We start from the raw sequence: 20,948 nt of genomic DNA on the forward strand, positions 1-20,948 counted from the left end.
AAAAAAAAAAAAAAAAAAAAAAAAAAAAAAAAAAAAATTGAGATATAGTGGAAGAAGATGAGAGAATGAAAGAATGAGAGACTAAGAAAATAAGAAAATGAGTATTTATAGGAAAAGAAGTGATGAGAAATTACATTTAGAAAAATGAGAGTTACAATTCTAATTTATTACTTGTTTGAATACAATTCAATGGAGAAAGTCAATGCATAATTTATATGATTTCAGTTTTAAAATATGAGTTAAATGTCAAAATTAAATATTTTTAATTTATGGTTTAATATTATTTTTTTTGTTAAAGTCATTGCCAAGTGTACCAATAAGTAGAGAGTGAAACTTTACTTTTATATATATGATTAATGATTTGTCTCATCTTGCCGATGGTTATTTTGTCCAGTCATTCTAGCTTTTACTTCTTAAATTGTGTGAATTCATCCTACTCTTGGTTGATCCCTTCCAAAACTGCATCACTTTTGTAGTATATTTTCACAAATGAGAATACTTGAGCTTTTGAATCTTCTCAAAAAGACTCAAATATATTTCCATCTCCTCTCTTTTACGTCTAATATCGTTTTTCTTTCTTCTCTTAGGAAAGACGAGACCTTATTCAAAGATGATGAATGATTTGGAAAAGTTAATGTCTTATCCAAAACTCTGCTATAGGTACAACTTATATCAATCATCTCCTTGCTTTAATGAACGTGTGTGTTTTCCAAATACATTCAGTGTTTGATGATGAGAGTTGCGTTTTCAAAAACCAAAAGCCCATATGTGTAATTATAATATGGCGAAGATTATGGGTGAGACAATTTCGTAATCTAGAGAAGAACCAATGATTGATGACATTGGCGGTCCTAAAGGTGGCCCGACAACAACGATCATAACCGTTGCGTCTAGTTAAACGCAGTTCATTAATGTTTTACATACACCGAAGTAACCAAACTAATAAGTAATAATTAAAGAGAAGAAAAACCGATGGCCCCAAATCAAAACCAAATCCACCATTATCAGATCGTTTATGGACAGATATATCAAGTTGGCGTTATTTATAATAAAATCAAAACGGGCCTAGCCCATCCAGTTGTTTTTAGACCAGACGAGTTCCTCACTAATTTGCTTCGTGTCAAATTCTGAAAAAATACTGTTAATTGTTCCCATCATATTAATCTCCACAAAAAGATGCAGAAACCCTGTACAACGAGCGTCTCACATCTCCAAATGCAGATATAACTTCCAACCCAGTGACCAGTCTCTCATAGCAACCATTTGATGGACCTTGCGAACATTGCTTCCTCCTATAAAACTATAAATTTTGTAAAAATCTCACGTTCAGTAAACGGAATAGTAGATGGTCTGGCTAAAAATGCTAGGATAAGGAAGTCAGATTTTGTAATCTCATGCAACATTGTATGTTGACAGTTATATTGAATACAAAGTCTTGTGGCCGACAAACAAAAAAAAATCTCCACAAAATTTCTTGGATTAATAATTTAATATTAAAACACTCTGCAAACAGCCGGCTGCAAATACCTTAAGTGGCCACCACAGAAAAATTTAACATTGGCTTATGCGGCCTCCAAGAACCACTTTTGCTGTCTTCGGGCTAGTGGGCTAGTTAGGGCCCACTGGGCTTTGAATACCTGAATTATAAAAAAAAATATTAAAACACTATGGTCCTCCGAACAAGAAAATCAATAAAACGGCACACACATCAGAAGAATACGTGTCGTTTTACGTTTCAAACTCCATCTCCATGTCGTATTTCATTTAGCTAGTGAACTCACTCACCACACCAGTACGTCTTCTAGAAATATAACCAGTCAAACAAAACTACCAATAATAATAAAAAGTCAATGATCACTGTCCAAATAACGTCACACGTTAATTTTCCCACCTGTTAAAAAATATTGCCACGTAGGACACGTAAAGGAAACGCACGTTAAGTAAAGTCGTTAAATCCGCGCAGACAAGATCACATTAACCGTTAGATATGGATCTGGCGGCGAGTCCTTCAATCAATATGAACCGTCCGATCAGAAAATTAGAGGTAGGCTTTTGTCGGTGAACTATATATTTTTAAAACATAAAATTAATGTAAGAAACTTTTTGTTTTCCTCTCTCTCTTTCTCTGAGTCTTCTTCGACTTCGTTTTTGTCTCCAGCTTCTTCTTTTTTTTTTTTTTAATCACGGGAAAGCTCTGATCTTTTAAGGGTTGTCGTCGATTTGGTGGTCACGAGAGATTCAGGTTTGGATTCGTAGTCAGTTTCCAGATTCAAGGGTTTTTGGTTGTTCAATCTTCTACTTTGTGCCGTGTTTGTGGACATGGTTCACGGATCTTAGGAGATTCTGAAATTGGGGGCGATTTTTATTCTAGGGTTTCGGTGAAATCTTCTGGGATAATTCTTCTGTAATATCGCTTCTTCTCTGGTGAGCTCGCGTCTGAGATTGAGATTTTTCAAAGCTCCGTGTTGTCTGATTTGAAAGGTAATTTCTGTGGGAGGAAGAGGTTTGGTTTGTGAAAAATTTGTGAGGATTCAGCTTTAGGATATGCAAATATTTTCGATCTTTTTTTATTTGTTGGGGTTTTCTCAATTCGAATGATTAGGTTTCAATTGAATTTGGCATCAGGCTAGGGTTTCGAATTTTGGAATCCAAAAACTAGATAAATTGAAACTTGGAATGGCAAAGGTTTAATTTTTACGGTTATATTCCAGGTTTTCTGAGATTCCAACGTTGTTATTTCACTTATGATTAGATCTGGCTTGTTGTGTTCTAACAAGCTTTTTCCCCCTGTCGAAATTTTACGAAAATGTTGCAATTAAAAGGAACAGTCTTTGTGGTTTAGAGCGTTGAAATATTAGTTTCTGTGGATTAAGTTATTAGATATGTACGATGCAGGTCTCTTGTAAATGAGCTGTAGAAGCTGGTGAAGATTTGATTATATATCTGTGCCAAAACGATGGTTGAAAGTGCTGCGTTCCCGGGAGGGTATTATCGGAATACTTTTGAAGCGCCTAATGAATCAGAGGGCTCTGGGAGTTCTGCACAGATTGATACTGAGGTCACTGCATCTGAGAATTCTACTACTCCTGCACGGAAGTGTATTATGTTGAATCCTAATGATGAAGATCCTTATGGTGTCCAGAGACAAGTCATTTCTCTGTATAATATGACACAGTCTGAGAGGAGGGATTTGATATATCGGCTCAAAATGGAGCTGGAGCAGACAAAAATAGTTCTTAGAAATGCTGAGTTGCAGAGAATGAACCCAGTTGCTATGTCGTCTACTAGTGATAGGGTTGGTTTTAGCTCTGCTCATAAGCTATCATCTCGAGCCAGCAATACGAAGAAGCCTTCTGATTTTGCGATGGGATCGGGAAAGAAAGTTCGGCATCAGACTGGGACTTCTCGTGGATGGAATCGTGGTACCTCTGGGAAGTTTGAGTCTTCGAAAGAGCCTATGACTAGCACTCCTAACATTACACTGATGAAGCAATGTGACACGCTGCTGAAAAAGCTGTGGTCCCATCCGCATTCTTGGGTTTTTCAGGCGCCAGTTGATGTAGTGAAACTGAACATACCTGACTATCTCACCATCATCGAACACCCCATGGACTTAGGGACAGTGAAGAAGAACTTAGCCTCTGGTTTATATTCAAGCCCACATGAGTTTGCTGCTGACGTGAGGCTTACATTTACCAATGCAATGACATATAACCCTCCAGGACATGATGTTCACATTATGGGGGATATCCTTAGTAAATTATTTGAAGCGCGGTGGAAAACTATCGAAAAAAAATTACCAGCGTGTAGCATGCAAACGCTGCCTGCAATATCACTGGAGCTCAATGACGAAGGGAAAGCTGCTATATCTGTCCCACCAACGAAGAAGAGAAAGATGGCTTCACCTATTAGAGAGTGTGTTCCAGAACCCGTGAAGCCACTTATGTCAGCAGAGGAGAGACATAAATTGGGCAGACAACTCGAGTCACTACTCGACGAACTTCCTGCACATATAATTGACTTTTTGAAGAAGCACAGTTCGAATGGAGGAGAAATTGCAGAAGATGAAATTGAGATAGACATTGATGTCCTCAGTGATGAAGTACTGGTCACTCTTCAAAACCTTCTAGATGAATATATACAAAATAAAGAAGCAAAACAGGCGAATGTTGAACCATGTGAAATAGAGGTAATCATCTCACCTGCTGGATTACATTTTAGTAGAACTTTTTACTGAGACGAAGCGGATTTCTTTGGTTGCAGCTTATTAATGGATCAGGACCGAGCACTTCANGCCACTTATGTCAGCAGAGGAGAGAAATAGATTGGGCAGACAACTCGAATCACTACTCGACGAACTTCCTGCACATATAATTGACTTTTTGAAGAAGCACAGTTCGAATGGAGGAGAAATTGCAGAAGATGAAATTGAGATAGACATTGATGTCCTCAGTGATGAAGTGCTGGTCACTCTTCAAAACCTTCTAGATGAATATATACAAAATAAAGAAGCAAAACAGGCGAATGTTGAACCATGTGAAATAGAGGTAATCATCTCACCTGCTGGATTACATTTTAGTAGAACTTTTTACTGAGACGAAGCGGATTTCTTTGGTTGCAGCTTATTAATGGATCAGGACCGAGCACTTCATCTGTGCAACGAGGTGAAAATCAAATTCTGTTAGCAAATTGTGTTCCGGGATTATATTAGTCAGTGGTCTCTGTGTTCACCAATTGTCTTACTTTTTCTCTGCTTCTGTGTTCCTTTTCTAGGAAATGAATTGGCTGATGAATATGTCGGTGGAAATGAACCTCCTATCTCAAGGAGCTCCAGTGGTTAGTTGCAACCCATATATATACGTCAACTCCTTTAACATTTTCTTGTCGTAGGTCTCTGTGAATGTTATAATATGTCAATAACTCATGTATATATCAGAAGCTTATATAGTTATATATTCCAGCCTATGGTCATATTATGATATTGGTATGGTTTTTTTTGTTTTGTTTACCATATGATTATTTGTTTGCGCAAATAATTTTCCTGTCTGTTGAATTTCATAATTTAGTTAGATCTTATCAAATTCTATGGTGGTTGTGGAGTTCGTCAAAATTTCATTTGTTGATGTAATCATTATTAAAAGTTTGTTAAATTTGTTTCCGGTGATTACATCGAGGGAGCCTTTTTCTGAAGAACAGTAGGATAAAAGTCTACAGCTTAGCTTTCTATTTTATTTTGATCAAATGATCTACAGCTTAGCTAACAAATATGTGCAGAATCGAGAATCTAATGTTTAGTAGGTTTATGTAGCATCATGTTATTGTATCAGATTCTGTGTGTTACTGAATAGAGTGTTGCTTTTCAGATTCGGAGTCTGGTAGCTCGGAAGATCTATCTGATGATGCTAAACCCATGGTTCAGGATGATTCTGCCAAGGTATAATAATCTATAATCTCAGCTTTTTGAGGCATGTAATTTCCTATGAATCTAAAACATGCAGTTGGTTACTTTTCAGATGCCTGAAACTGCAAATTCTGAGGCGCAAAGAGATGAAAATACAAGAATTGAGTTTGAAGGAAGTCGTGAGTACTTATCTCCTTTAACTTCTTATTATGGTCGTAACAGTATTCATAAGATTGTAGTTTTACTTCTCCACCCTACTTCCTCTGTACTACTCTCTGTTTCCTGGAGAGGTTTATCCAAAGTTTGCTCTGTTGTAATATCTGTAGTGTAAATAGACATTGGTTACCGCTGTTGGATACAAAATTATGTTGAAGAATTTTCTTAAAAATACATATTTACAGTTTGTATGCTGGTGTATTCATTACAGAATCTACTGGTGCGCTGGAGCAGATGGATATTTGTTCTCAGCAGAAGCCTGGTACTGATGAATCAGATGGCCAACATGAGGGTGAGATGTAGAGAGAAGGAGTTACCCTTTTTCTCAATTTGAGCCATGAAGTGAGTAATCTCACACTTTTGTCAACTTTTAATACTTCAGGAAATATGTTAGAGACTCCAGCTTCATCTGAGAAGCGCTATAGAGCTGCGCTGTTGAAGAACCGGTTTGCAGATATCATTCTAAAAGCACGCGAGAAACCACTTCCACAGGTCTGTAATTATCCTCAATTTAGCCTATCTTTATTAGTCTTAAGTGGCGAGTGGATTATGCTTCTGGCGAGAACTCTTGGTAAAATTGTTTGGCCCACTGGTTTAACAACGATAGTTTAGGAAGAATAGAAATAACGTTTGGGTTTTATATTTTGTAGCAGGGTATTTGGATTTAGTCTAAACAGTCACAGAAACTTGGAGATGTATTAGAATTGTTTTATTTTAGTTTGTTTAAAGCAAAAAGTATTAGAATTGTTTTACCTGAGGTTTACTTTTTCTAAACTTCTATAAACTCAAAGAGGATAATAGTCGTCGAACGGACCTAGATATTAATTAGCGTACTAGTTTTCACACACAATAGTGACGACCGCATTTGCATTAGTTGATCCTGAGTTAAATGCGTGGATCACATATTCTACAGTATCCTCAAAGCAGTCCTCGTGATCCTTTGGGAATTAATTTGGTTTGAATTTGATCTTTTGTGAGAGCAGAATGGTATTAAGGGTGATCCAGAAAGGCTGCGCAAAGAAAGAGAAGAACTCGAACTGCAAAAGAAGAAAGGTTGTTTATATATTATTAACAACCCAATTTGTTAACTTTTGTTGTTTCTCTGGATCCTTTTTACACTAGAACATTTTACTTATAATTGAAAACCATTTACTTTTGTTGCCAGAGAAAGCACGGCTACAAGCTGAAGCAAAGGCTGCTGAAGATGCTCGTCGCCAAGCTGAAGCAGAGGCCGCTGCAGAAGCTGCTGCTGAGGCTAAGCGGAAGAGAGAAGTCGAAAGAGAAGCAGCTCGCCAAGCTTTATTGAAGGTAATTAGCAAACACCTGACTTACATTACAGGATCACAAACCCTAAAAAACACTCAATAAGTATATACATGTTTAAAATATGAAGCACGTTTACTGATAAGTATATACATGTTTCATCAATGTAAGTTACGATCCACATGATATATGTCGTTGACTTCCCTGCAGATGGAGAAAACTGTAGAGATCAATGAGAACTCGCGGTTTCTCGAGGACCTAGAGATGCTGAGTTCGAGTGCACCTGAGCAATTACCAAGCTCAGCTGATGAAACCAGCCCAGAGAGACCTTTAGATGCACTTGGAAGTTTCAACCTCAGGGGAAGTAACCCACTTGAGCAACTCGGACTGTACATGAAACAAGATGATGATGAAGAAGAACCTGAGGCTCGCGCGACGGTACCAAAACCAGATGAAACCAGCCCGGAGAGACCTTTAGACGCACTTGGAAGTTTCAACCTCGGAGGAAGTAATCCTCTTGAGCAACTCGGACTGTACATGAAACAAGACGATGATGAAGAAGAACCCGAGGCTCCTGCGGTTCCAAAACCAGATGAAACCAGTCCAGAGAGACCTTTAGACGCACTTGGAAGTTTCAACCTGAAAGAAAGTAACCCCCTTGAGAAACTTGGATTGTACATGAAACAAGACGATGATGATGATGTAGAAGAACCCGAGGCTCAGGCTCCCGCTGTTCCAAAACTAGGCAACGACGTGGAAGAAGGTGAAATCGATTAACGTTAAGAAGTGTATATAATATATACATGTATTATATATAAAAGTATAATAGCCAGGGCAGGTACACGGATGTGAACACACACAGACAAAAAATGAAGGTCTTAGCCCTCCATGGATAGGATCTCTCTTAACTCAGTGTGGTGTTTAAATTATGTAAAACGCTTAGACCTTAGAAGCTTTTTGCCACGCGACTTCCCTTAGAAGAAGTCCTTAGTAGTCAGTGTATGATTATAAAAAGGAAACAGAAAAACAAAAAAAAAAAAGAGAAAAAAAAACAAAAAAAAAGAGTCAAAGACCATTGTTTGTTTGTGTAAGAATCTGATCTTTACATTTGTTCTTGACAATGATTCTCTGTACATTTTGTCATCTATATCCGATTCGGACAACAATCTATCAATGGATATTTGAATGACATCATGTTTTTGTTATTTGATTATGACAAAATAGGGTGACAACAGGACTGAGACAACTATACGGAACGACGTAATAAAAATAAATGTGATTACTACTATAGAAACAGAACAAGTGTTGCCAGAATAAAAAGTTTGAATACTGACTATAGAACAAGTACATTGCACATATGATTGACAAATTATCACATTTTCAATGATTTTTTAAGCAGTTTGAACATACTGAAATCTATTTAAAAGTGAATCCACTTCTTAAAACCTGGAAAAAAGAACACAAAACATTTTTTTTGTCAAGGAGCACAAAACATTTTTTTTTTTTTTTAAATTTTGGACAAACGGGAGCACAAAACATAAGAAAATGAAATTAGTAAACAAATGTCACACAGCCTTCTAAAGATTTGCATATCATTTTAAACGGCGTCGTTTTTACGTGTTCCCCTCACCAAACCCTTTTCCCCGATTATCTAAACAAACCTCAACCATCTNCATGGATAGCCTATCCAGGATAGGATCTCTCTTAACTCAGTATGGTGTTTAAATGATGTAAAACCGCTTAGAAGCTTTTTGCCACGAGACTTCTTTTCGAAGTCCTTAGTCAGTGTATGATTATAAAAAGGAAAAAAAAAAAGAGATAAAAAAAAAACAAAAAAAAAGAGTCAAAGACCATTATTGTTTGTTTGTGTAAGAATCTAATCTTTACGTTTGTTCTTGACAATGATTCTCTGTACATTTTGTCATCTCTATCCGATTCGGACAACAATCTATCAATGGATACTTGAATGACATCATGTTTTTGTTATTTGATGATATATTAGGGTGACAACAGAACTGAGACAACTATACGGAACGAACATAATAAAAATAAATGTTACTATAGAAACAGAACAAGTGTTGCCAGAATAAAAAGTTTGAATATACTGAAATCTATTTAAAAGTGAATACACTTCTTAAAAACCTGAAAAAAAGAACACAAAACATAAGAAAATGAAATTAGTAAAAAATGTCACACAGCCTTCTAAAGATTAAACATATCATTTAGAAAACGGCGTAGTTTTTAGGTGTTCCCCTCACCAAACCCTTTTCCCCGATTATCTAAACAAACCTCAACCATCTCCATCGTGTCATCATCTTCATCTCTCTCTCTATATATATACTATATATAATATAAATATATGTATCGACGTCTTCAAAAAGCTTCAACTTATTTTATCACTAATGGAACCAATCACGTTCACCAGAGATCTTCCATTGTTCTTCTCAATCTTCATCTTCGTTTATCTTCTCGGTTACTTATTCATTTTCAAAAACTGGACTCCAGAGTCTCGTCCTCTCGCTTCCAGCTGTTTAATCTCCCTCCTCCACGGCGTCTCCGCCGTCTTCCTCGCCTCTAACGCCTTGTTCTCCGACCCTAACCGCGGTTTCTCCTCCGCCAACACCGAGGCTCAAAACTCCGTTCTCGATTTCAGCTCCGCTTATTTCTTCGCCGATCTCCTCCACCTCGCCGTGTTCCCGTCCCCAGCCGGCGGAGACTCGCTCTTCGCCGCTCACCACGCCGCCGTGCTCTTCGTTTTCCTCACCTGCCGTTATTTGGTCGCCCACGGCGCGTGCGCTCTCCTTGCGCTACTCGTCGTCGCCGAGGCCACGAGTGCGTGCCAGAACACGTGGACGCTCGCGGATGCGCGTGGTCCAGACGCGCCACTCGCGGTGCGTTTGCGCCGTTTCGTGACGCTGCCGTTTTACGCGTCGTACAGCGTCTGCAGGTGCGTTCTGGCGCCGCTGCTTATCGTCAAGATGACGTGGTTTTACGTCAGCGGAGGTGCTGATGACGTCATACCAAGATGGGTCTGGGTCTCGTGGACCGTCGTTATTGTCGTTGCCGCTACCGTTAGTGTCCTTTGGATTTGGAATTTATGGGTACTCTTTTTTCAGGAAAGATATTCCAAATTTACCAAAAAAGTTATATAAAAATTTATAGAATTTTAGATTTGTTATCTAATTGAGCCTAAAATAATATCACCGAATCAAATTGTGTTCAATCTTTTTATATTTATTACTTAATTTAAAGCGTGAATTTTGAAAATTCGAAACAAATTTATAAAAAAATATATATATTCAAAATAATAAACGATAGTCAAAGGTTTATATATCTACTTAAGATTTTTCAAAGTGATACTTTGAATTATTATTGAGTATTTGAGTTTGTACTAAGTTGAGACGAATGTTGTTATAAGAAAGAATGTCACAACCACCAAGTCTAAAGCATAGAAAACTTGGGGATGACTATATATCAAATATCTATAAATATATATGGTTAAACTATATAAGAAGATGTCCTAACTTTGTTTGAACTTTAAAGTGTGGGTGGCTCAAGACAAGACATAATAATACAATTTCGTTTCTTTATTAATACAACAACTAATTAAGGTCTACTAAATTATTAACAGTTTTAATAACCTAAAAAAATATTTAGTACTACAATTTACAATCCCGATCAATCACTATATATTAATGATATAGAGATCATTTGCCTCGGACAATCATAAAGTCTAAAGTACAAAGTGTCCATGACATCCACAACATATGTACGAACAAATCCATGGTACACATTATTGGGTTTTGTAATATTGTAAATTTGTAATGTATGCTTCAAACTAAGACTTGAATTGGAATTTATTCCCTCTATAAGTTTATTAGAACCTCTCTAATGTATATTTATGTTTTGCCTTTCTTCATTTGGATTGAAAAAATAGTTTAAAAGCAATCTATATAAGGGCATCTTTATAGGGGGAATTATTTTGGGTGTTCTTAGAATAAATATATTATGAAAATAATGTAAGATCAGTAGTTAAGATCTTTTGTTAAAAAGTTAGTTATTGGGAGAACATGTTTAAGATCATAAGATTTAATAATATAATAATGTTAAATATATTACAATTATAAAAACTTATAAAATAACATTTAAATTGCAAATTTATAAAACTTTTACTAAAATTCAAAATACAATACCAAAATTTTATGAAACAAAAAAACATTAAAAAAAGAAAAAAAAAACAAACATATTACTTAATTAAAGCACACAAACATTTTATTTAATTAATATATAGTTTAATGTCCAAATTTATTCTATATATTCTCAATCAAATCCTCTTTTAATTTGTGAAAAATTGTTTACAAAAAATAATATCCATTCACAGCTTGCCACATCAGCTTAGAACTGAGCTAAGAACAATTCTACATTAAGAACTGATCTTGGTGTTCTTATGCCACTATTCATTATTTTTCTAATTTTTTTGGGCTAAGAACACGGGCATCTTTATAGGCAGAACAATTTTTGGTGTTCTTAGATTTAATATATTAGGAAAATAATCTAAGATCAATAGTTAAGATCTATTGTTAAAAAGATAGTTATAGGGAGAACACTTAAGATCTTAAGATTTAATAATATAATATTATTAAACATAAAACAATAATAAAATCTAATAAATTTGGTTTGTAATATTAAAATTAAACTTATTACAATTATTTAATATTCTTCATCATATTCTTAAACTTATAAACTTATAAATTATTAAAATTATAAAAGAACATTTAAATTTCAAACTTATAAAACTTTAACTAAAATTCATAATACAATACCAAATTTTTATGAAACAACAAAACATTGTAAATTTATTTTAAAAACCAAACAAACATATTACTTAATTAATTAAAACACACAAACATTTAATTTATTTAATACATAGTTTAAGGTCCAAATTTATTCCATATATGCTCAATCAAATCCTCCTTTAAATTGAGATGTGCTTGTCTATCACGGATCATTGTATGGCCATCACCTAATCCCTCAAGATTTGAAGACATATTTACCGAAAACGTAAGATCCGGAGTAGTTCCAGTTCCATCATCTTGTTGGAATTCTTGTTCGTCATAGAGTGTGTATGAATCTCGTTCATCTTCGACAATCATATTATGGAGTATTAGACATGCTCTCATAATATATGCAATTTTACCCTTTGACCATAAAAGAGCTGGATTCTTAATCATGGCGAATCTAGATTGCAGGACTCCAAATGCACGCTCAACATCTTTTCTTGCACCTTCTTGACGTTCTGCAAACAATTTATGCTTTGGGTGTTGTGGTTGTGGGATGGATTTAACAAATGTTGCCCACTCGGGGTATATACCATCCGTCAGATAGTAAGCCAGATTATACTCATTTCCGTTGACATAGTACGTAACTTTGGGAGCTCGACCGTAAATAATGTCATTAAAAACTGGTGATTGATCAAGAACATTTAAATCGTTACAAGTACCTGGAGCTCCAAAAAATGCGTGCCATATCCAGAGATCTTGTGAAGCTACCGCCTCCAAAACAATTGTTGGCTTACCGGTGCCTCGTGAATACATTCCTTTCCAAGCGGTTGGACAATTTTTCCACTTCCAGTGCATACAGTCGATGCTTCCAACCATCCCGGAAAAACCCCGCTTTTCTCCATAAAAGAGTAGCCTTTCAAGATCCTCTGGTGTGGGCCGGCGTAGGTATTCAGTGCCAAACAAGTCCACTATTCCGACGACGAAATGTTCCAAACATTTACGAGCAGTACATTCAGCAAGACGTATATATTCGTCAACCGAGTCCGTTGCAGCCCCATATGCTAATAGTCGAATTGCTGCAGTACATTGTTGTAGCGGTGAAAGACCATTCCGTAAGGTTGCATCCCTTTTTGGCTTAAAATATGGAACTTCTTGACTGAGACGATCCACAATACGCAAGAACAATGGTTTGTTCATTCGAAACCGTCGGCGGAATTGGCAAGCATTGTATGTCGGATTATCAGAAAAATAATCGTTCCACAAACGTTCATGCCCTTCTTCGCGTTTTCTATCGATGTATGTACGCGGTTTCCTTTCGGCAGGACTTTCCTCTTCAACAGCTTGAAATTGGTTATTAAATTGCTCTTGAAAGTATTGGTTTAAACTATCGTTATTGGCATCATAATGGTAGTGAAAATTGTTGGAAAAAGATGCCATACCAGGATTAAGGAAAAAAATGTCTTTGGTGAGAGGAAGAAAATGGTGAACAAAAGAGAGAAGAGAGAAGAGTTGGTATGTTTGAGTTGGTAAGTTTGAGTTGGTAAGTTGATATGTTTTAGTTGGTAAGTTTGAGTTGTTCTCGTCTCATATATATAGTGTCAGCTTGGTGCATGTGAGAGTGTGAGCTTGGTGCATGTGAGTTCGGACATTGAGAGTGTGAACTTGGTGCATGTGAATTTGATACGTGTGACTCTGTCTTTGTTAAAAAATCCAAACATACGAAAACAAATACATGTGACCAAACATGAAGTCAAAACAAATACATGTGACCGAAAATGACACAAACATCAAGTCTAAACAAAAATCCAAATACCAAACCTAAACAAAAGTCCAAATACCGACATTGATCCCGGGTTCACAATAACAATTGATGATGACACAAATTTACTTTAGCTTTATCACATGGTCCTTCAGCTGGATAACTTGGTCATTTAGTTGGATCACTTGAGCCTTGAGTTGGACCATAAGTAACTTGAGATGGATCATTTGGTCGTTGAGCTGTGTCACTTGCTCCTTGAGCTGGTTCAGTTGTGGCTCATTAGCAGGAAGTGGTTGAGCTACACGGCTAGAGAGACTCATGAAACCAATAGCAGGAGCCGGTTCCGGAGGATAGTAACAAGTCTCGGCCTCCTCTTCTGATGAATCGCTACTACCGTCGAAAGGGCTGTTTATACCATAGTCGTATAAACAATCCATGACTTGTTCAACCTGAAAACGAAAACACACCGAGTTATTAAACATCATCATCATAACGAAAACATATAGTTAGACCAAAGCAAACAATCATATTATTCATAAACACACATATAAGAAACATATACCATAAACATAAGGTATTCATTAAATACACCATCAAACGATTACACCATCAAACATAAGAAACAAGCATAGTATTCATTAAAAACATAAGAAACATACGATTACACCATCAAACAAACAAGCATAGTATTCATTACAAAACATAGCAAACAAGCATAGTTAAACAAACATTCGAGGGTTTTCATCTAAGTTAAAACAATTCCGCCATTAGCTTCTTCTTAAGCGCTTTTTCATCTTCGTCTAGGGTTTCATTCTTGGCAATGAGAGTGTCAAGAATAGACATCTTTTGGAGTTGTTTCATGCCCTCCAAGTCCTTCTGTTTTAACTCAAACATCTGACTAAACTCCGCAGATGGTGTAGCCTTAGCTTTGCCTTTGTTCCTTAGTTTTTTTGTTGCCTTTATGCCCGGAGGTCTGCTCTCGTGCTCACCAACGACAGAACCTGTCGATCCAGCTGTGTCATCAGCTTTCCTTTTATTCGAACTGGTTGTCTTTGGGGTGGGGTTCATAGTCTCCAGGTTTCCCCATTTCTGTTCAAATCGTAGCACAGTCCACGCATACTCCATAGCAAACTTTTTCTTGTACAGCTTCGTGTAGATTTGGTGAGCATTTTGTAAAACGTCTACATCGTTCATCCCAATAGCTTTCTCACCCTCTGCCTCCGCAAAAGCTCCACAGAATTGGCTCACCTCCTTACTGATTTTTTGCCATCTTTGTCTACAATGTTCAGGGAGCCTAGGCTCAGCACCACCACGTACATGACTACTTGTACCGTAAAAGTCTCCTATACGGTTCCAAAAGGACCCTGCCTTTTGGCCATTCCCAACTACTGCATCCTTCGATGTGTTTAACCAGGCGCTTATCAGGACTAGGTCATCTTGTGAAGACCATAACCATCTCTCCCTACACTGTTCTGCTGTCTCTTCTGATTGACTAGGAGGTTGAGTTGGCACTGAACTAGGTTGCGAACTAAAAGCAGGGATTTGAGACGAACTAGTGTTTACATTGGGAGCAAAGCTGTCATAGGGGAAGTTTAGTAGGCTAAAATAGGATTGAGACTGGCTGTTAGGAGTATTGTTTGATGCCATAGCAATCGGACTTAAAGATGGAAGAAGCTTACGCGAAAGGTCTTAAAGAAGAAAGAAGCTTATTAGAGAATGGAAGAAGCTTATTAGAGATTGGAAGAAGCTTATTAGAGATTGGAAGAAGCGTATAAGAAAGGTCTTATACAATGAAGAAGCTTACTAGAGATTGGATGTAATATAGAGAAGGTAAGAGGATCATTAATTCAAAAGTTTTTTGTTGTTAGAGTCTTTAAATCAAGCAATAACCATTACCTACTTCAGTCAAATCAGAAGTAAATAATGGTCATTGAGTGTTTTTTTAAAAGTTTTTAAAGTTTTAAAAGTTTTAAAGGTTTTCAAATTTTCAATTAGGTTTTCAAAATTTTAATAAGAGTGAAGACTCAATCACACAACACTTACATCTAACTTTAAGACTGAAGACTAAAGTTTTAAACATTTTAAGACTCAAGACTCAAGACTCAATCACTCAACACTAACGCTACTTACTTAAAAACAACCGAGATAAACAAGCAATCACACAACACTGACACTACTAACTTTATAACATCCGAGACTAAACAAGCAAACACACAACACTTACTAAACCGCAACACCAATGAAATAAACAAAGTTTAAAACCTTTCCTATACAAACAACAACTACACTCAATTCATCAAAGTTTACTGTCAATATACACTTACCTTGTGATAACTTTCGTTTGATGATGCAGGTTTGATGATGAATATCCGATTTAATTTCCCATGTATAACCTTCACCTGCAAGGCTCATAAACAAACAACCAAAATCGATTAATGTTCATCACTGTAAATTGACTCAAACATAAGCGAAATTGACTTACAAGGTTTGACTCAAACAACAAACGACACTCAAAATAATCTCTAATTCAAAGACACGAGATTGAACCCTAAACCAAAGGCTAAAACATCAACAAAACTGACTCAATCAACACACGACACTAAAAAGGTTTGACTCAAACAACAGATGACACTCAAAATTGACTCTAATTCAAAGACACGAGATTGAACCCTAAACCAAAGGCTAAAACATCAACAAAACTGACTCAATCAACACACGACACTAAAAAGGTTTGACTCAAACAACAGATGACACTCAAAATTGACTCTAATTCAAAGACACGAGATTGAACCCTAAACCAAAGGCTAAAACATCAACAAAACTGACTCAATCAACACACGACACTAAAAAGGTTTGACTCAAACAACAGATGACACTCAAAATTGACTCTAATTCAAAGACACGAGATTGAACCCTAAACCAAAGGCTAAAGCATCATAAAAACTGACTCAAACAACACAACACTCAAAATTGACTCAAACAACACACAACTCTCAATATTGACTCAAAACCTAATTCTAATTCATAGATTTGAAAAACCCAAATCGATGAAACATCGATGAAATTCGGGAGATGTGATTACCTTCGCCTTTGTTTACCGGAGATGAGATTTGCGAGCCACCCGAGACAGAGGAGACGATTAGACGGAGAGATCGCCGATGAGACAGAGGAGACGAATGGACAGCGATACGATGGAGAGAGTAGACGGAGAGTNGGTTTGATGATGAATATCCGATTTAATTTCCCATGTATAACCTTCACCTGCAAGGCTCATAAACAAACAACCAAAATCGATTAATGTTCATCACTGTAAATTGACTCAAACATAAGCGAAATTGACTTACAAGGTTTGACTCAAACAACAAACGACACTCAAAATAATCTCTAATTCAAAGACACGAGATTGAACCCTAAACCAAAGGCTAAAACATCAACAAAACTGACTCAATCAACACACAACACTAAAAAGGTTTGACTCAAACAACAGATGACACTCAAAATTGACTCTAATTCAAAGACACGAGATTGAACCCTAAACCAAAGGCTAAAACATCAACAAAACTGACTCAATCAACACACGACACTAAAAAGGTTTGACTCAAACAACAGATGACACTCAAAATTGACTCTAATTCAAAGACACGAGATTGAACCCTAAACCAAAGGCTAAAGCATCATAAAAACTGACTCAAACAACACAACACTCAAAATTGACTCAAACAACACACAACTCTCAATATTGACTCAAAACATAATTCTAATACATAGATTTGAAAAACCCAAATCGATGAAACATCGATGAAATTCGGGAGATGTGATTACCTTCGCCTTTGTTTACCGGAGATGAGATTTGCGAGCCACCCGAGACAGAGGAGACGAGTAGACGGAGAGATCGCCGATGAGACAGAGGAGACGAGTAGACGGCGATACGACGGAGACAGAGTAGACGAGTAAACGCACAGAGGAGACGAGTAGACGGCGATACGATGGAGACAGAGTAGACGGAAAGATCGCCGATGAGACAGAGGAATCACTGGGCTTCGACGAGGAGACAGCGGAGATGAGATCGCCGTTTCGTAGTTGGGAGAGAAGAACGGAGATGAGATCGCCGTTTTGCCGTTTCGTAGTTGGGAGAGAAGGAAAAAAATTCTATGTCGACAATACCAAAGAGACGAGATATCTCTCCACCGACCAAAATATTTGTCCAATAAAAATTCCCCACTTCGCACAAGAACAACCTAAAAACTGTTCTGAAATAAGAACAGTTTTGCCTGTGCTAAGCCCACTATTCTTTATTTTGCAATTAAAAAAGCCCAAGAACAGTCTGCCTGTTCTGGCGTTAAAAATGGTCTTACGCCTAAGATGACCTAAGTGAGGAAGTAAGATAAGGGTAAAATTTAAACAACCGCACAAGAGAAGCATGCTTAAAGATTACAGATCATCTAGATAAGATCATGGATAATTGAATGAAGGCAAATAACAAACAAGTCTTCAATAACAGTGTAGAAAAGGTATATATAGATGTAGTTTTGACTTGTAAACAAACTTTAAGCTCTGAACGGCTATAAATATATTTTGAGTGACCATAGGACTGTTTTTTTTAATCAATTTTGAAAATGATTCAAAACTTGTTTTTTTTTTGTTGTTGTAATTTACTAGTAAAATCTGTAGTCTTAGCTTGAATAAAACCAATTTGTTAGGTTTGTCTTTGAGTGTTTAACCTTAATATTTCCAGATTTGACTCTTTAACAGGTTTGATTCCTTTGTTGCGCTCTGTTTTATATTTTTGCAGGTTTTATGTTTTAAGTAACTAACATTCAGACCAAGAGATAGACATGATGATACATAAGCATTTATATAAAACCAACCCAACATCATAAAGCAACAAAAACAAAATACCACACAAGTGGGGATCCCCATCCTATGACACTCACTATAAGATAGTTTAACACAACCTAAATGTATTAGCGATACAAACTTGACAACAATCTTTCCTGGTTGTAGAAAGCCTGATTTGGAAAAATGTAACTGAGATGTCAAAGGGCTTTAATTTCCACCACCACCACCACTATCTATGCAAAAATACCTTGAGTAGATCTTGTTACTATGCAACTCTCTTCTAGAACAATTAAAGACAGTTCATAAGAATCTAATTAGGTGCAGGAGGAGGTGGGGGGTCCTGGCCTCCTGGGGGAAGAACATTTTCGTCATCTTGCTCTTTAAGAAGATCCGAAATCTCTGCAGGGTTATCAATACTTTCTTCGTCTTCGGATTCGGGTTCAGATTCGATTATGAGCGGCAAATAATCAAATTCAGGTTTAATCTTCTTGCCCAAGATATGGCAAAAAAGCCCAAACAGAATCTGAAACTGTTCGTGGGAGGCTAATTTCATCCAAGAACCAATCATATTGTCCTTCTTCTTCTTTCTCAATGAGAGTAAACCGACGTCTGCTAGCAACAATTAGTCTCCGATTCTTCGGATCTAATACATTGGTTACTTCTCCCGTTGGTGTCCAGAGGTTGTTACTAGTAGTAACTTGGTGGTTACGTTTTTTGCATAAATAATACCAATGCTATTCTCTTGGATAGCCTGGCAAATCACGAGGATGTTTCGAAAAGATATCATGAAAATCTCCCGGTACCCTACGAGCTGTTATGATCTGTCCCAAATCTTTTTTCTTCAACAAGTTATTTGCCATCACAAACTTTGTAGGACGAAACATGTATCCAATAGGCAAAGGGCTGTATATTGGCTCCATTATCGGCAACAAAAGAAAAAAAAAAAACGTCGTCACTCTCACTCGTGAATCAGAATGACTGAAACTTGTTTGTAATGATCGGATGAATAAAAAATACTTGATCTCTTGAGCTATACTATTTATAGATTACTTCTTACTTAATGTAATCTTAGAATGATTTTAATTTGAAAACGAAATAAGGAAAACTAAACGAGAGACTGTTTTCTATTTCTTAATGTAAATTCTAGAAGATTTCCAAAAACTAAATAAGGAAACTATTGTCCTAATCCTAACTAAACTCAAACTCTTCGTTCAAAAAAAAAAAAACTCTTCGTTCAAACTCAAACTCGTTTTACTTTTCATTGTTTCCGTTTTTAACGAGGCTATTTATTATTATTCCCTTCCTTTCATAACATAGGATGTTTAGAGAAGTATTTTTGTTCTATAATATAGGATATTTCTAACTTTCTATGTAACTTTTAGATTAATTTTATATTTTATATTATGCAGTATTGTTTATGATTGGCTAAATTTTATAAATGTAACTATTTCTTAATATGCGTGTTTTGCCTTAAAACATCTTATATTTTGAAACAGAGGGAGTATTATTAGCACTATATATTTCCATTTATTTTAATTGCTTTTTACAAACACTAAACCATTATTTCCTTTTATATAAAATCATTTTGTTTGCTTTAACATAACTTATTTGATGGATTTTGTAAACAACAAATCAATTTCTAGTTATCTGCTTACCAAATCTTAATTTATATAATAATTTTATTCTTAATTATCTCTCTTTTAAATATTTTAATATGACTATCTAATCTACTCATGTTTTGAGTGGAAAGTGAAAATGTGTAACCAAAGCAGATATATATGCAATGTAGCTCTCTTTTTGTAATTTCAGGAAATAATTCAAAATCTTTAATAATCAAACACTGTAGAAAACGTATACATATATGATATATAGATGCAGTTTTGGCTTGTAAACAAACTTTAATTCTTTAAAGGCTATATTTTAAGAGACAATGTCAAATCTTATGCATCAGTTTTAAAATGATCCAAATCTTCTTTGTGTTGTTGTACTCTACGAGTAAAACTTGTAGTCTTTAGCTTGAATAACGATCGTCCTCAGTCCTCCGATCGGCGATAGAACCATCAAGAAAATGCCAAATACAATGCATATCTGAATTGAAACAAAGAACAGTTATATCCTTAGAAACTCAACCACTAGCTTCAATCAGCCAAAACACACGTTCTCAAGCAAATACAAGAAAATATTTATCATGTAGACTGTGTAATTGTGTTGTTTGGTACTTACCCAGTTAGTCCACCAAGAAAAGCTGTATCTTCTTGGTTTGTATATTTTAAGCCATATTACGCAAGGAAGCTTTTTGGCAAAATAAAAAAGACAAATAATACAAATGTATCAATTAGTCTTGTTTATTAAAACTTAAAACTCAAAACATATGAAAAATGTTTTTAGAGTAATGACAGGCTTACGAAGTATGTTGTTGGAGCAAACGCAAACCCACCAAAAAACGCCAATAGGCCGCCGAAAAATGGAAACGTCATACCAACGAACATAGTAGCGGCAAAGGGCTGAATCATAGTAATTTTGATTAATTCATAACTTGTGTATCAAGAAACTATATATATTACACACAATAATGTCTTACCAACGTAGAAATTGCGGACAACGAATCGAAGGAACCAATTCGGTCTGAAATTCATTTTCTTAACCAATAATGTCTCCATCATATCGAAAACCGGCATCGCATATATCT

General features: G+C 36.1%; 4 protein-coding genes, 1 long non-coding RNA gene and 1 pseudogene across 6 annotated transcripts in view; 2 read left to right on the plus strand and 4 right to left on the minus strand.

The window, feature by feature from the left end:
- On the plus strand, positions 2,095-8,025 carry LOC104710547 (transcription factor GTE8). 2 transcript variants are annotated; one of them, XM_010427168.2, is made up of 12 exons: positions 2,095-2,242; positions 2,372-2,481; positions 2,896-4,189; positions 4,622-4,664; positions 4,774-4,836; positions 5,364-5,434; positions 5,514-5,580; positions 5,829-5,909; positions 6,000-6,109; positions 6,601-6,670; positions 6,783-6,925; positions 7,091-8,025. In XM_010427168.2, the coding sequence occupies exons 3-12, from the start codon at positions 2,957-2,959 to the stop codon at positions 7,655-7,657; spliced, it is 2,448 nt and encodes an 815-aa protein (XP_010425470.1). In that variant the 5' UTR covers positions 2,095-2,242; positions 2,372-2,481; positions 2,896-2,956; the 3' UTR covers positions 7,658-8,025. The 2 variants fall into 2 exon arrangements, with proteins under 2 accessions (XP_010425470.1, XP_010425469.1); XM_010427167.2 differs by having other exon boundaries at positions 2,095-2,481.
- LOC104710548 (TLC domain-containing protein At5g14285-like) lies at positions 9,150-10,058 on the plus strand. Its single transcript, XM_010427169.2, has one exon. It carries the CDS (start codon positions 9,283-9,285, stop codon positions 10,030-10,032), a length of 750 nt encoding a protein of 249 aa, XP_010425471.1. The 5' UTR covers positions 9,150-9,282; the 3' UTR covers positions 10,033-10,058.
- LOC104715033 (glutathione S-transferase T3-like) lies at positions 14,171-15,067 on the minus strand. Its single transcript, XM_010432489.1, has one exon. The coding sequence runs from the start codon at positions 15,065-15,067 to the stop codon at positions 14,171-14,173; it is 897 nt and encodes a 298-aa protein (XP_010430791.1).
- Positions 18,570-19,179, minus strand: LOC104715035 (annotated as a pseudogene).
- LOC104710549 lies at positions 20,268-20,753 on the minus strand. Its single transcript, XR_002033459.1, has 3 exons — positions 20,665-20,753; positions 20,483-20,551; positions 20,268-20,347 (listed from the first exon to the last, which is right to left on the minus strand). It is a non-coding gene; the product is annotated as an uncharacterized LOC104710549 (long non-coding RNA).
- Positions 20,837-20,948, minus strand: part of LOC109125181 (lysine histidine transporter 1-like) — a 1,253-nt gene continuing 1,141 nt past the window's right edge. The window contains exon 3 of the mRNA XM_019229866.1: positions 20,837-20,884. Coding sequence (XP_019085411.1) covers positions 20,837-20,884 — 48 coding nt within the window. The remainder of the gene's footprint in view (positions 20,885-20,948) is intronic.

Source organism: Camelina sativa, chromosome 9 (genome assembly GCF_000633955.1).
Source record: "Camelina sativa cultivar DH55 chromosome 9, Cs, whole genome shotgun sequence".
Lineage (NCBI taxonomy): Eukaryota > Viridiplantae > Streptophyta > Magnoliopsida > Brassicales > Brassicaceae > Camelina > Camelina sativa.